This window comes from Doryrhamphus excisus, linkage group LG4 (genome assembly GCF_037039965.1).
Source record: "Doryrhamphus excisus strain RoL-2023G ecotype Guam linkage group LG4, RoL_Dexc_Guam_v1.1, whole genome shotgun sequence".
In the NCBI taxonomy this organism is placed as follows: domain Eukaryota; kingdom Metazoa; phylum Chordata; class Actinopteri; order Syngnathiformes; family Syngnathidae; genus Doryrhamphus; species Doryrhamphus excisus.
In genome coordinates, this window is record NC_136360.1 from 16,594,766 (window position 1) to 16,608,231 (window position 13,466).

At 41.6% G+C, this 13,466-nt stretch overlaps 2 protein-coding genes across 3 annotated transcripts in view; one reads left to right on the forward strand and one right to left on the reverse strand.

Moving 5' to 3' along the window:
* Positions 1–947: 947 nt before the first annotated feature.
* cyldl (cylindromatosis (turban tumor syndrome), like) lies at positions 948–12,337 on the reverse strand. Its single transcript, XM_058073410.2, has 15 exons — positions 12,181–12,337; positions 11,325–11,791; positions 9,352–9,633; positions 9,192–9,252; positions 8,910–9,079; positions 7,203–7,362; positions 6,979–7,120; positions 5,245–5,355; positions 5,083–5,174; positions 4,955–5,018; positions 3,104–3,236; positions 2,877–2,985; positions 2,685–2,803; positions 1,280–1,493; positions 948–1,205 (listed from the first exon to the last, which is right to left on the reverse strand). Exons 2-15 carry the CDS (start codon positions 11,766–11,768, stop codon positions 1,021–1,023), a joined length of 2,286 nt encoding a protein of 761 aa, XP_057929393.2. The 5' UTR covers positions 11,769–11,791; positions 12,181–12,337; the 3' UTR covers positions 948–1,020.
* A 661-nt stretch (positions 12,338–12,998) lies between these two features.
* zc3h3 (zinc finger CCCH-type containing 3) overlaps positions 12,999–13,466 on the forward strand; it is a 48,280-nt gene continuing 47,812 nt past the window's right edge. For both annotated transcript variants that reach the window (XR_013627301.1, XM_058073408.2), the window contains exon 1: positions 12,999–13,145. Coding sequence is in view for 1 of the 2 variants with exons in the window: in XM_058073408.2 (XP_057929391.2) it covers positions 13,100–13,145 (46 nt within the window). In the remaining variant the exon portion in view is untranslated. The remainder of the gene's footprint in view (positions 13,146–13,466) is intronic.

The following is a 13,466-nucleotide window of genomic DNA, read 5'->3' on the forward strand; positions in this document are numbered from 1 at the left end:
TCGGCCTCCACCATAGTTTGGTTGAAGCACGGTAACGCTGTAGCCACAAACTGGAACAAATATTGATGGGAAATAGAGAAAGAAAAGAGTATTTAGATTGGTAGTTAGCTTCAATATTTATTTATTTTTTATATTATAAATATATTTATTTATATAGTTATTAGGACTGTCAAAGTTAACGCGTAAGTTCCCTTTCACGGCGGCAATTTTTTTATGCGCGATTAACGTGCACCCCTCCATTTTTGACCCTCGGCCCACACCGTAGTTTGTTTGAAGCACGGTAACTCTTTATCCATAATCTGGAACAAATATTGATGGGAAATAGAGAAAGAAAAGAGTATTTAGATTGGTAGTTAGCTTCAAAGCTCTGGCAGATGGCTATTGTAGCAATACCAAAGTTATTTGTATTTACTCTCGCTGTGTTTGACTTATCACGGATTCGAGCAGTGCAGATATTGTTTTTATTGTCATATACAGTGCTACTTCGGCATAAAAGTGGCCCAACTAACCAGTGCTTTTCACATTTTTATATCTCTATGATGATTTTGGCATTGAGCTGCTCGCTAAATTGGACTTCCAGCTGCTATTGATATATGTGATGAAGTCCGGTGTTTTGCTAGCGTTAGCCATTTAACACGGAACTACCATAATGTTGCACATTAGCACTCAAAGTCATCTAATCTTACCTTTATGGGTTCCCACGTAGTGTCAGAATTCGGGAGAAAGTATGAGGTAAAAGAAAAAGGGGGTCAAATACACCCAAATACTTTCAAACAGCCCTCTTTGCATCCGGGAACGCTGCGTCGGTGCGTTCAATGACCGTCGAAAAAGTAGGACAAATCGCAAATCGCAGTGAACATTCAAAAACTGTGAAAATTGTTATAGAAATGTTGATGTACAATTACAACCATACTTGAAATATATTTAAAAAGTAAAAAAAAATAATTCAAATAAGAGCATTTATTATCTGAGATAATATTTGAATAAAACAAGATTTAACAGAATGAAAAACACAACTCCTTAGCGATAGAGACCCATACTGGTACTCTGGTACAAGTACATGTAAGCATCACAAAAGAGACGTTTAGCCACACCCCTCATGTCTCGAGGCGCCTGATTGGCCAGCTCTGCCGGGGACATATCCAGGTACATACCGACCTCGGGGCAAGCTCGCACCTCTGGGATGTTGAAGCCATCTGTCCCCCCTAATAACAGCACAGCACCGACTGAGACCAGACCTGAGTCACCAATGTGGATCTCTGTGTGGAAAAAAACTCACCGCTTCTGTCGGCCATGCTGTCAAAGAACAGCCAGTCTTTAGCGGTTGGTCCATATTTGAGGAAGGAGACGTAGTGGCTGGTCTCTATGCACAGCACGGCAAACAGCTCCATTACCTCTCTGGTCAGCCTGCTAGGTCCAACCTGCCCTCCGTAGCCCTTGGGAAGGTCTAGAGCCGCTGGGTGATGGCTGCGGCGCTGAGGATGAGAATGAACCTAAAAATACACGACATCATGATTACATTTACCTTTGTTTTATTGTAATACCAGAAAAAAAGCTAAGTAGTACATTTTTGCATTGGCCTTTTGTTGTGGCCAACAACAAAAGGCCAATGGGATGGGGATACACACAGCTGATTCAAGAAGGGAGGGAATTTATGAACGCCAGTAAGTAGGCTGCTGTGTGATCAAAACAACAGCATATTTTGCATTAGCCTTTTGTTGTGGCCAACAACAAAAGGCCAATGGGGTGGGGGTACACACAGCTGATTCAAGAAGGGAGGGAATTTATCTACGCCAGTAAGTAGACTGCTGTGTGATCAAAACAACGGCACGTTTTGCATTGGCCTTTTGTTGTGGCCAGGGTGAGACTTTCATGAGCAATTCCAAATGATTGTAAACATAATTACGTACGCAGCTGATTCAAGAAGGGAGGGAATTTATGAACGCCAGTAAGTAGACTGCTGTGTGATCAAAATAACGGCACATTTTGCATTGCCTTTTGTTATGGCCACAACAAAAGGCCAATGGGGCGGGGGTACACACGGCTGATTCAAGAAGGGAGGGAATTTATGAACGCTAGTAAGTAGACTGCTGTGTGATCAAAGCAACAGCACATCTTGCATTGGCCTTTTGTTGTGGCCACCAACAAAAGGCCAATGGGGTGGGGGTGCACACAGCTGATTCAAGAAGAGAGGGAATTTATGAACGCCAGTAAGTAGACTGCTGTGTGATCAAAACAACGGCACATTTTGCATTGGCCTTTTGTTGTGGCCAGGGTGAGGCTTTCATGAGCAATTCTAAATGATTATACACATAATTACATACGCAGCTGATTCAAGAAGGGAGGTAATTTATGAACGCCAGTAAGTAGACTGCTGTGTGATCAAAACAACGGTCCATTTTGCACTGGCCTTTTGTTGTGGCCAGGGTGAGGCTTTCATGAGCAATTCTAAATGATTGTAAACATAATTACGTATGCAGCTGATTCAAGAAGGGAGGGAATTTATGAACGCTAGTAAGTAGACTGCTGTGTGAACAAAACAACGGCACATTTTGCATTGGCCTTCTGTTGTGGCCAGGGTGAGGCTTTCATGAGCAATTCTAAATGATTGTAAACATAATTACGTACGCACATACTAAAGTATTGATAAAAAGGAACAAAGATGTCCAGCTAACGATGCAAACCTGAGCAGAACATGTCCTGCAGAAGATTTTCCATCCTGTCTGTCCGAAAACCGGCTCTTCGAAACAATCCAGGCACTCTTCCCGCGCCAGGTTCCCGCATAGGATGCACTGCTGTGGACCTGAAACGTGCGAGCATACGGGCTGCAGCGGTCAGCGTGTCACTGCTGCGTTTTCCGGCGGCGAGGGTTTCACCTTCAGACAGGAGGTTTGTGATGTCCAACTCCAGGGAGGGAATAATTTTGTCAAACATCTTGAATTTTTTCCCAAATCGAGGCATCTGAAGGATGAGGCAGGGCGGCACCTGGAATTGTTGAGTTAACAAAACAATGTCGTTTGAATAATTAGTCCTCTAACCGCCTGTCAGCTTCACTTCACACAGATATCACGTCGAATCCAAGAATCCAAGGAGACCATCTTACCTCGGCCAGTTTGAGTCCAGCACCGTGGAAGGAATGTTCCAGTAACTGCTGCACGGTGGGCAGCACCAGGCTGTGGTTCTGCTCCAGGAAGATCTGATAGCAGTAACTCTCTTGCACTTTGCCGCCAGCTGACCTAAACGCCACACTCCATATGGTGAGTCCATCGCGCTAACAAGAAGAAGAACGCTAACAAGCTGGATGAGGATGAGGTTTTCTAGGTACTCTGTGACTCTGCTTTGAATTCTGGGTATTGGAATTTGTGGGCTACTCTTGGACTCTGGGTACTTTCAGATTCTTGCTTTGCGTTCTGGGTATCCTTGGACTATATGTACTCTCTGACTCTATTTTGGACTCTGGGTACCTTTGGACTATAGGTACTCTTTGACTCTATTTTGGACTCTGGGTACCCTTGGACTATAGGTAATCTTTGACTCTATTTTGGACTCTGGGTACCCTTGGACTATAGATATTCTCTGACTTTATTTTGGACTCTGGGTACCCTTGGACTATAGGTACTCTCTGACTTTATTTTGGACTCTGGGTACTCTTGGAATTTTGTTATGGTCTCTTGGTAATCTTTGACTCTGGGTTGTCTGACTCTTGTTTTGGACTCTGGGTACTTTCAGACTGTTGCTTTGGACTGTGGGTACCCTTGGACTATAGGTATTCTCTGACTCTATTTTGGACTCTCGCTACTCTTGGTAATCTCTGACTCTGGGTAATCTGACTCTTGTTTAGGACTCTGGGTACTTTCAGACTGTTGCTTTGGACTGTGGGTACCCTTTGACTATAGGTACTTTCTGACTCTGTTTTGGCCTCTGGGTACTTTCAGACTGTTGCTTTGGACTGTGGGTACCCTTTGACTATAGTTACTCTCTGACTCTATTTTGGACTCTGGCTACTCTTGGTAATCTCTGACTCTGGGTAGTCTGACTCTTGCTTTGGACTCTGGGTACTTTCGGACTGTTGCTTTGGACTGTGGGTACCCTCGGACTATAGGTACTCTCTGACTCTGCTTTGGACTCTGAATACTATGACTCTTGTTTTAGACTCTGGGTACTTTCAGACTGCTGCTTCGGACCCTGGGTACCCTTGGACTATAGGTACTCTATGACTCTATTTTGGACTCTAGCTACTCTTGGTAATCTCTGACTCTGGGTAGTCTGACTCTTGTTTAGGACTCTGGGTACTTTCAGACTGTTGCTTTGGACTGTGGGTACCCTTTGACTATAGGTACTTTCTGACTCTGTTTTGGCCTCTGGGTACTTTCAGACTGTTGCTTTGGACTGTGGGTACCCTTTGACTATAGTTACTCTCTGACTCTATATATAGAGTCAGAGAATATAGAATACTATAATAATATAGAATAATATAGAATACTATGACTCTTGTTTTAGACTCCGGTTACTTTCAGACTCTTGGGACTCTCTGACTCTTTGGACTCTTGCTACTCTAGGAATTTGGTTGTGGACCTTGGGTACCCAGGCTTGTAAACCGGGATCCAGGGTAACACAGAATGCCGTAAGCTAAGGAGCACCTGTATTTACGTTTACTGGACCATTGCCAACGAATCAGGACCATTTTGTCTCGGTTTTTATCTGAACTACTGTGAGGCTTCCAAGGTGAGTTTCATTCATGTTTATGTTTGTGCAGGTCTAACATTTGTGTTTACAGATCCTGCAGTTATGAAGGCATATTGGAATGGTGTATATCATTCCAGTCTCAACAGAAGACGCCAAGGCACGTAAATAGGGGGTGCCATCTCGGCGGCAAGGGGTTCAAAATGGCAATCCTATAATAAGACAAGTACAACACTTTCCCCATGCAATAACAAATGAAAATGGCGGTTACAATTTCAAAAGAGGCTCCAGTGCCAGAATGTGGTGCATGATGACGGTGAGAAACTCCTCTGGGTCTGAAAGACAAAAAGATAAATGACTTCTGCTTCACCGGGAAATGACACCTCAGGGTGAACTAACCCTTCTCCTCCGTGGTGAAGGAGTGACTGTAGCCATGTTTCTGTAGCTGCTGCCTGAGCTTCATGACGTGGCCACCTTCCACGAAGCCGTCACTGCAAAGAACCCGCACTTCATGAACCCACGTCCTCTCACCACAGAACCACTCAATCAATTGGGGGACACCTTCGGAGGGGGCTGACAATGTCGTGGAGCAGCGTTGTCTGAATGGCGGCATCTTCGGGTTGCGTCGATTTAAACAACATGGAATCCAACACGGACGAGCAGGAGAACAAACTGGGAAGTGAGTCGGAAACAGACAAAGGTTACACACGTTTGCAACATCTTCTGGTTACGTCATTTTCTCCGGGTACTTCGGTTTCCTCCCACATTCCAAAAACATGCTAGGTTAATTAGCCACTCCAAATTGTCAATAGGTATGAATGTGAGTGTGAATGGTTGTTTGTTTATATGTTTCCAGAAATGAACCAGTTATTGATCGCTGTCTTGTGGTGGACTATGGCGTATTATTGGTCAAACATATTCACACACAAGTGATGTAGTATATCGGTTACCGGGCAGCAGTAACGACACAAGACATTGATGAGACATGAGCTTAACCCTAACTTGACCTTGACTTGACCTTAAGACTGCATGAAGTCATCAAGTCAGCCATGGCATGTCCGGGTTTTGCTCCCATCCAATATGGAAGTGGTAAGTTTTTGGCCTCTTAAGTTTAGAACAAATAAATTCCAGGCTAACTGTTTAGCTCGCTAGCTTGCTCGCTAGTCCATTCAACATAAGGGTTGCACAATGTAATGTAAACAATGAATTCCATTTATGAACATTGAATCCTATATTGCGGAAATTCATTTATCGCAGTCGGTCCTGCAACCAGTTATTGGTATAAAGCAGGGGTCTCAAACTCAATTTAATTGGGGGCCACTGGAGCTAGGGTCTGGGCAAGGCTGGGCCGCATCAGGTTTTCAAAAAAAAAAAAATGCATTTATTAAAAACAGAAAAATATACAAACTTTTTCAGTGCTTTGATTCCGATTTTCTACAAGAAAAGCTCTGATAAAACATTTCACTGTTCTTAAATATCTTAATTTTGATTTTTCTGCACAAAATAAGATGAAAAATAAGTAAACAAATCAAGAATAAAGAAAATCAATCAATCAGTAATAAATAAATATAATAATAATAATAAAACAGCAAATAATAAAAACTTAAGAAACCACATATAGTTGGTGGGTAGACAAATGATTTTTTTCAGATTAAAATGAACAAAGCATTATTAGAGCCCTGTAGACATGACAAAACACGACTATAGTCACATTTATACTCTTTTTATTTACAACATATTGCGCAACTGCAGGGTCTTGAGACACATTCTAACTCGCAAACTAGAGAGCTAGCCACCTAAACGGTAGCCTTCAAGTTATTTCCTTTAAACTTAAATAGCCAAAAAGCTACCACTTCCACACGGATAGGGAGGATAACTATTAACAGTTATTGAACCTTTAACATGAACATTAATCAAACGTAATAATTTTTTTCTGGGTACATGATACCATACAGCATCCATCAGGCGGAGGCCTCAAACTAGTGTCCTGCGGGCCACATTTGGCCCGCGGGCCGCATGTTTGAGACCCCTGCATTAAGCTTTCATATCAAGGCGGGGGCCTCAAACTAGTGTCCTGCGGGCCACATTTGGCCCACGGGCCGCGTGTTTGAGACCCCTGCATTAAACTTTCATATCAAGGCGGGGGCCTCAAACCACGGACCCCTGGTATAAAGGAAGGAGGACTGATTGGTTGACATAAAAACGTGTGGGGTCAATTCTGTGTTTACAGCTCAGGGCAACAGTCAAGGAAAGAGGAACTAGTTATTCAACTACCAGTGTGTTACTTTTTCTAACCTGAAGAGGGCAGCATCCATGTAGCAGGAGTTGTGGTGTCCTTGGATGCCCTTCATTCGCCCGATCAGAACTTGGTGGACTTTATCTGTGCTGATGGGAGGAACAGGCGGCATTTTTGCAACACTCTGCTGCCCTTCTCTGTCTGGAAGTATACATGTGCAAACACACACAAAAAGAGTGGATTGATATTAGGGTGCAGGTTGCACGTGGCGTGCCATACAAACCTGTGACATCGTGCTTGGGGGGGGTATTTTTGGCACGGTCGCTAAGGAACCGTGCGTCGGGACAGCAAGAGCTCAACTTCACAAACAGCGCTCTCCCAGGAGGACACCGGAAGAAAGACACATTTTTGAAAGTGCCGTCGCTGATTCCTACGTCCTCTTCCTGCAGAACACGGAAGAATAACATCCTTACGTCAAATCACATTAACGCTTTACAAGAGAACATACTAACTCCTTATTTGTAAAATGACAAATAATTCAACTTGCTGATATAGTTCATCTTCAAATAGCTAAAATAATGCATAAGGCTAAAAATAAGCAATTAGCTAAAAATGTCATCCAATACTTCTCTACAAGAGAGGAGAAATATGATCTCAGGGAAGAAGTACATTTGAAACACTTCTATGCTAGGACTACGTTATGCTAGCCATAGCATTTCAGTATGTGGAATCAAACTATGGAATGGATTGAGTAAGGAAATCAAACAATGCACAACGATGAGCCAATTCAAGAAACAATACAAGCAGTTGATGTTTGCTAAATACAAGGATGAAGAGTCTTGAACCAGTCATGATGTGCTATATATATATCACTATATTGACACTTACTATGGTACCCATTATGACATTGGATGCTCATATCACCGCCTACTTTGGTACGGGACAAAAAAATTAAATAAAATAAATTAAAATACGTGAGGAAACAGCGGTAGAAAATGAATGAATGAATAAATTAAAGTAAATTAATAAAATAAAACATTATGAATGAAAAGAAATGAAAATAAATTTAAATAAATTAATTAAAAAAAATCATTCATTCATATGTTTTTATTTCATTAATTTATTTTAAAATAAATAAAATAAAATAAATAAAAAATACATTCATTCATTAATAATTTTTTATTTTATTAATTTATTTTATTAATTTATTTTTTGTCACGTACCGAAGTACGAGGTGATATGGTACCTATGGTACCCATATTGATAAATACGGGTAAATACAAGGATGAAGAGTCTTGAACCAGTCATGATGTGCTATATATATCACTATATTGACACTTACTATGGTACACATTATGGCATTGGATGCTCATATCACCTCCTACTTTGGTACGAGGTACATTATTTAAAAATAAAAATAAAAAAACAAAACTGTATTATGGAAAGCAGGAAGTGAACAAATGTAACAGTTACTGATTGTAAAAGTACCAGATGGAGGGGTAGGATTTAATAAGCTTTGCTTCTTCCTACTCCTTTTGGACATGTGGAACTGGGAACTGATTATGGGATGCACTCAATTGTAATCTGATGCATGTTCAAATGAAATTAAACCATTACCATTACAATCCAGAACTAGAAAAATTCCCATGGATATTTGATATATGTCAATGTGTCAATGTGGTATGCAAAATGCTAACATTATAACAATGCCACCTCGCATTATGTATAATTCAAGTTCTCACAGTGGCTTCATTTCGGAGAATCCCCACGGAATGTAACTGCTAAATATTTTTTTATTTGCTAACATCTATCAAATTTAATAAGCTAACAGCTAGCATGTGAGCGACTTGCTCCAATACAGTTGCTGAAGTGCTAACTCTCAATGCCATCTGCAAGATATCCAAAGAAACAGAAGCGCTAACCAACCTAATTGCTAGGATGCTAACAAAAAAAACAAATGGGCACATTTCAACATAACGCGGTACATTACCAGCTCGAGTCCAGCCATTAATTCCTGCCGACCAGGAAGGGTGCCGATCCAACGGATGATTCCGTATGCGTTGCCGGTACCCAAAGACACCTCCACCAGCGAATTCACGCCGAGACCCGTGTCACATTTCTTTTCCACTGCAGGGGGCTCATGGTCTATTAGCTCGGACTCTGCATAAAAATAAACATTGTTGGTAAAAAAAAAATCTAGGAACATTCAGAAAAGAATGACAGCTACTGTAAGGTTGATAAGGTTAGAAGTCGCAACCAGCAGGCCGTTCACCTTTAACGACAAACTGAAGTGGGACTTCAACTTCGCCTGTCTTCCCGGTCGCATCACTGTCCTTAAAACATAAAGGAAAAGATTGGTGGTGAAAAAAACATGCTAACAATGTGCTGCTAAGCGCTACGTCAACATTTTACACAAGAAACTTTCTACTCACCGTAGATATCAACACAAAACATTTGCCATCCTTTTCGTTGACATTCACCACCATTCCATGGAGACAGTAGTCCTCGATGAAGTACGTGACTCTGTCGCCTGGGACCGGCCGCTCTGTTTCAACGGGTGAAGAAGGATCCGGGGCGGATGCTGTAAAGGATTCGGATGGAAGCGATGGATGGATGCTGGGAAAAGGGGCAAACAGGCCACAGTTTTTGTCACAAGTGAAGAGGGTCTCGTGTTGGAAGGAGCCATCTGTGGTCCCCTTGCCCTTGTCATCTCCCTGGAACACACAGAGTGAGTCCATCGTCAATTTGGGGAGTTGGAAGTATTAGCATTAGCATTAGCGACACATTTTCCTGTAATCGCCTTGAGGTCCTGCAGTGCCCGCAATGTCTGCCTGCTCAAAAACACCCGCGTAAAGCAGAATCCAGCAGAAAAACACTCAACATTTTCCAGCTGGACGACAACACGTCAAATTGTGTAACTGAACCTTTTCTTAGTACAACATCGTACACTGTATGTGTAAAAATACTGCCATTTTTTGGTGTGTAAGCCACTACTTTGAACCCGGCGGCTTGTAGAGTGATGTGGCTACATTATGGCTAAAAACTACATTTCCCATAATGCTTGCAGTGCAGCTTCAGGATGTAGTGACCCAGGTGCGTGATACGGAAGCTAATGTCACGATTCTGATGCATTTTTAAGTAAGTGTGACGATGACGACAGCGCCGACCGTCCACTATTATCAGGGTTTCGAAAGGCTGGATTGAATGAAGAGCTCAAGCTAAACGGCTAAATAACAAAAAGCAACAACAAGAAAGAGGCAGAGAGGCTGACAAGGTGTGTGATGAAGGTTATTAGGCCGCTCAATTGTGATGCTTGTCAAGACAGCACAGTAATCGCATCTTACTGAAGCATTTTTTTTAATTATCAGGTATCCGAGAAACTCAAGCTAAACAGCTAAATAACAAAAAGCAACAACAAGAAAGAGGCAGAGAGGCTGACAAGGTGTGTGATGAAAGTATTATTAAGCTGCTCAATTGTGATGCTTGTCAAGACAGCACAGTAATCGCATCTTACGGAAGCATTTTTTAAAAATGATCAGTTATCCGAGAAACTCAAGCTAAACGGCTAAATAACAAAAAGCAACAAGAATGAAGCAGAGAGGCTGACAAGGTGTGTGATGAAGGTTATTATTAGGCAGCTCAATTGTGATGCTGGTCAAGACAGCACAGTAATCGCATCTTACTGAAGCATTTTTTAAAAATTATCAGTTATCCGAGAAACTCAAGCTAAACAGCTAAATAACAAAAAGCAACAACAAGAAAGAGGCAGAGAGGCTGACAAGGTGTGTGATGAAGGTTATTATTAGGCAGCTCAATTGTGATGCTGGTCAAGACAGCACAGTAATCGCATCTTACTGAAGCATTTTTTAAAAATGATCAGTTATCCGAGAAACTCAAGCTAAACGGCTAAATAACAAAAAGCAACAACAAGAAAGAGGCAGAGAGGCTGACAAGGTGTGTGATGAAGGTTATTATTAGGCTGCTCAATTGTGATGCTTGTCAAGACAGCACAGTAATCGCATCTTACTGAAGCATTTTTTTTAATTATCAGTTATCCGAGAAACTCAAGCTAAACGGCTAAATAACAAAAAGCAACAACAAGAAAGAGGCAGAGAGGCTAACAAGGTGTGTGATGAAGGTTATTATTCGGCTGCTCAATTGTGATGCTTGTCAAGACAGCACAGTAATCGCATCTTACTGAAGCATTTTTAAAAAATGATCAGTTATCCGAGAAACTCAAGCTAAACGGCTAAATAACAACAAGAAAGAGGCAGAGAGGCTGACAAGGGGTGTGATGAAGGTTATTATTAGGCAGCTCAATTGTGATGCTGGTCAAGACAGCACAGTAATCGCAGTTATTAAGTGAGGATTTTGTTGTGTAGAATGAACATTTGATAAGCCACACCTGCAGTTCAATTCCGAAGAATATTCCCCGTAGAGGCTCTGCCGTATGCGTTGGTCGTGTCAGGTTCCCAATATAGCGCACGATGCCATTCAACTTCTCGTTTCCCTGTTCCACAACCACCTGGGCACCCTCAGACAGCGTCAGCGCTCCGAAGAGCGCTTTCTTCTCTTTGAACCACTTCAGCCTCTCCGAGTTGTCGGTGAGGGCCAGAAGCAGGCCGGCTTCGTCTGCACTCAGCTCCTCCAGACATCTCCTGTTGATCTCGTAGCATAACGGTGTGACGGAACCTAGGAAGAAGACTTGCAGCTCTGCAGACAAGTCGAAAGCTGGATGTTTGAGTCCATCTTGGTAGTCAGGAACGTAACATATGCGGCCAGGGTTGCAGTGTCCAGTGGATTTAGGCGCTTCGGTGACAATGAAGTACTGGTTGCCTGTTGATGTCATGGTGGTCAGGCCACGCTGTGGAACTGGATCATGAACAGAAAGCATAAAAACACATTAGTAAATTGGCAACAATTCTCCCTTCCTCCATTGTATTTGTGTTTTCTAATACGTAATTCTATTTTGGGGGCCAATAAAAACGAGCTGCACTTAAAGGCTCCACGTTGGCCATAATTTTAACGTACAACCTATCACTATAACTTTATTTATATTTCCAAACAACGTTTGACATGTACTGTTTTCGCAGCAAAGACGTTAGTGGAACGTCTGGGATATCAAATAACCATAAGCAATGTTATGATTCCGTGATAATTTACTTAGCAGCGATTGACTTAACGTCGATGTACAGTAGTTAGCATTGATTTACTTCGCGTCGTGTCAACGAATCGAAAATGGCAAACGGTGTTTGCAATACCTTTTTATTTGGATTTCTTTTCGTTGTTCTTCATGAGACTGAATTTCCATTTACTTTGGATTCAGAAGGACTTGCACGGTCCTCATTGTTGTAATGAAAACTGCTAATAATGGATTAGGAGTTACAGTGACTGACTTCTGACACTTTTGTGTTGACAGCTAGCGAAACTTGTGTAATTAAGCCCTCCGCGTTGTTCATCAGGTCAAATAGCGACATGGCAAAACAGCATTGAAACGCGAAACAGGGACTACTTATGAATTGATATCTGTTGATGGCATTGGTTTTAATTATTAAACGTTACCTTTACTCATTATTTGCTCAAAAACACAACACTACTTCCCCATATTGAGAAGTTGTGGGGCGAGTCGTTCATTTAGAACGCCTGCAAAACAAAATTGAGGATATACAAATTTAGTGTGTAGTGGACTTCAGACCACTTCCTGGTTGTGTCACGTGTTCACAGCTTCACTAGTCCTGTGGTACTGACGTAATGTTGGCAAAGTGGAGAAAAAGGGAAAGCCCGAATGAAGTAATGGAGAGAGTTCCGTTATATTTATTTTTAATTTGTGCGTTGCTAGAAAGAGAGGAAAAGTCATCCGTAGATTTTTTTTCTCAAAGAGAATCCTTACGTTTTAATCAGTCTTGCAGACATAATAGCGGACAACCGCACAGTCATAATGGCATAATATTTTTTAATACACGTTTAAACAACAATTTCTTCTGTAACTACACACACTAAATATTCATATAATCGATTGGACTTTTTAAGTTACTTTTAACAGATCGCTGTCTGCGCAATGAATTAAGGAAACGTTTTCTACATAGCTCAGTCCAGCATGTGACGTCACTATGAACGACCAATTACATACCGAAGAAGAAGAAGACTCCGACGCCGAAGAAGAAAACCAGGAAGCCAAACATGGAGGAGCGAGAGTCGTTGAAAAGGCAAATAGATCTACTACAAAGTAAGTATTTTTAACTACATGTTTTGTGACAGTAGATCACATTATTGTACATTGTACACCATCGTTATAAAAACATTTTATGTTCATTTTTGACGTCAGCGTACAGCTGACTTTGTGTAAGTGGAAACGGTTAACGTCTTTTCAGTGTTTATTAGCGTTAGCTTGCAGTTTATTTTGCTCCTCGTTTTAAATCAGCGAACAACGTCACAAATATCAATATTGACCAAAATATGATTCATTTAGATGTTGAACGATAAACCCTTACAGTAGACCAGAATCGGATATGGATCATTGTAATTGTGTAATAATGTTTTCCCTACT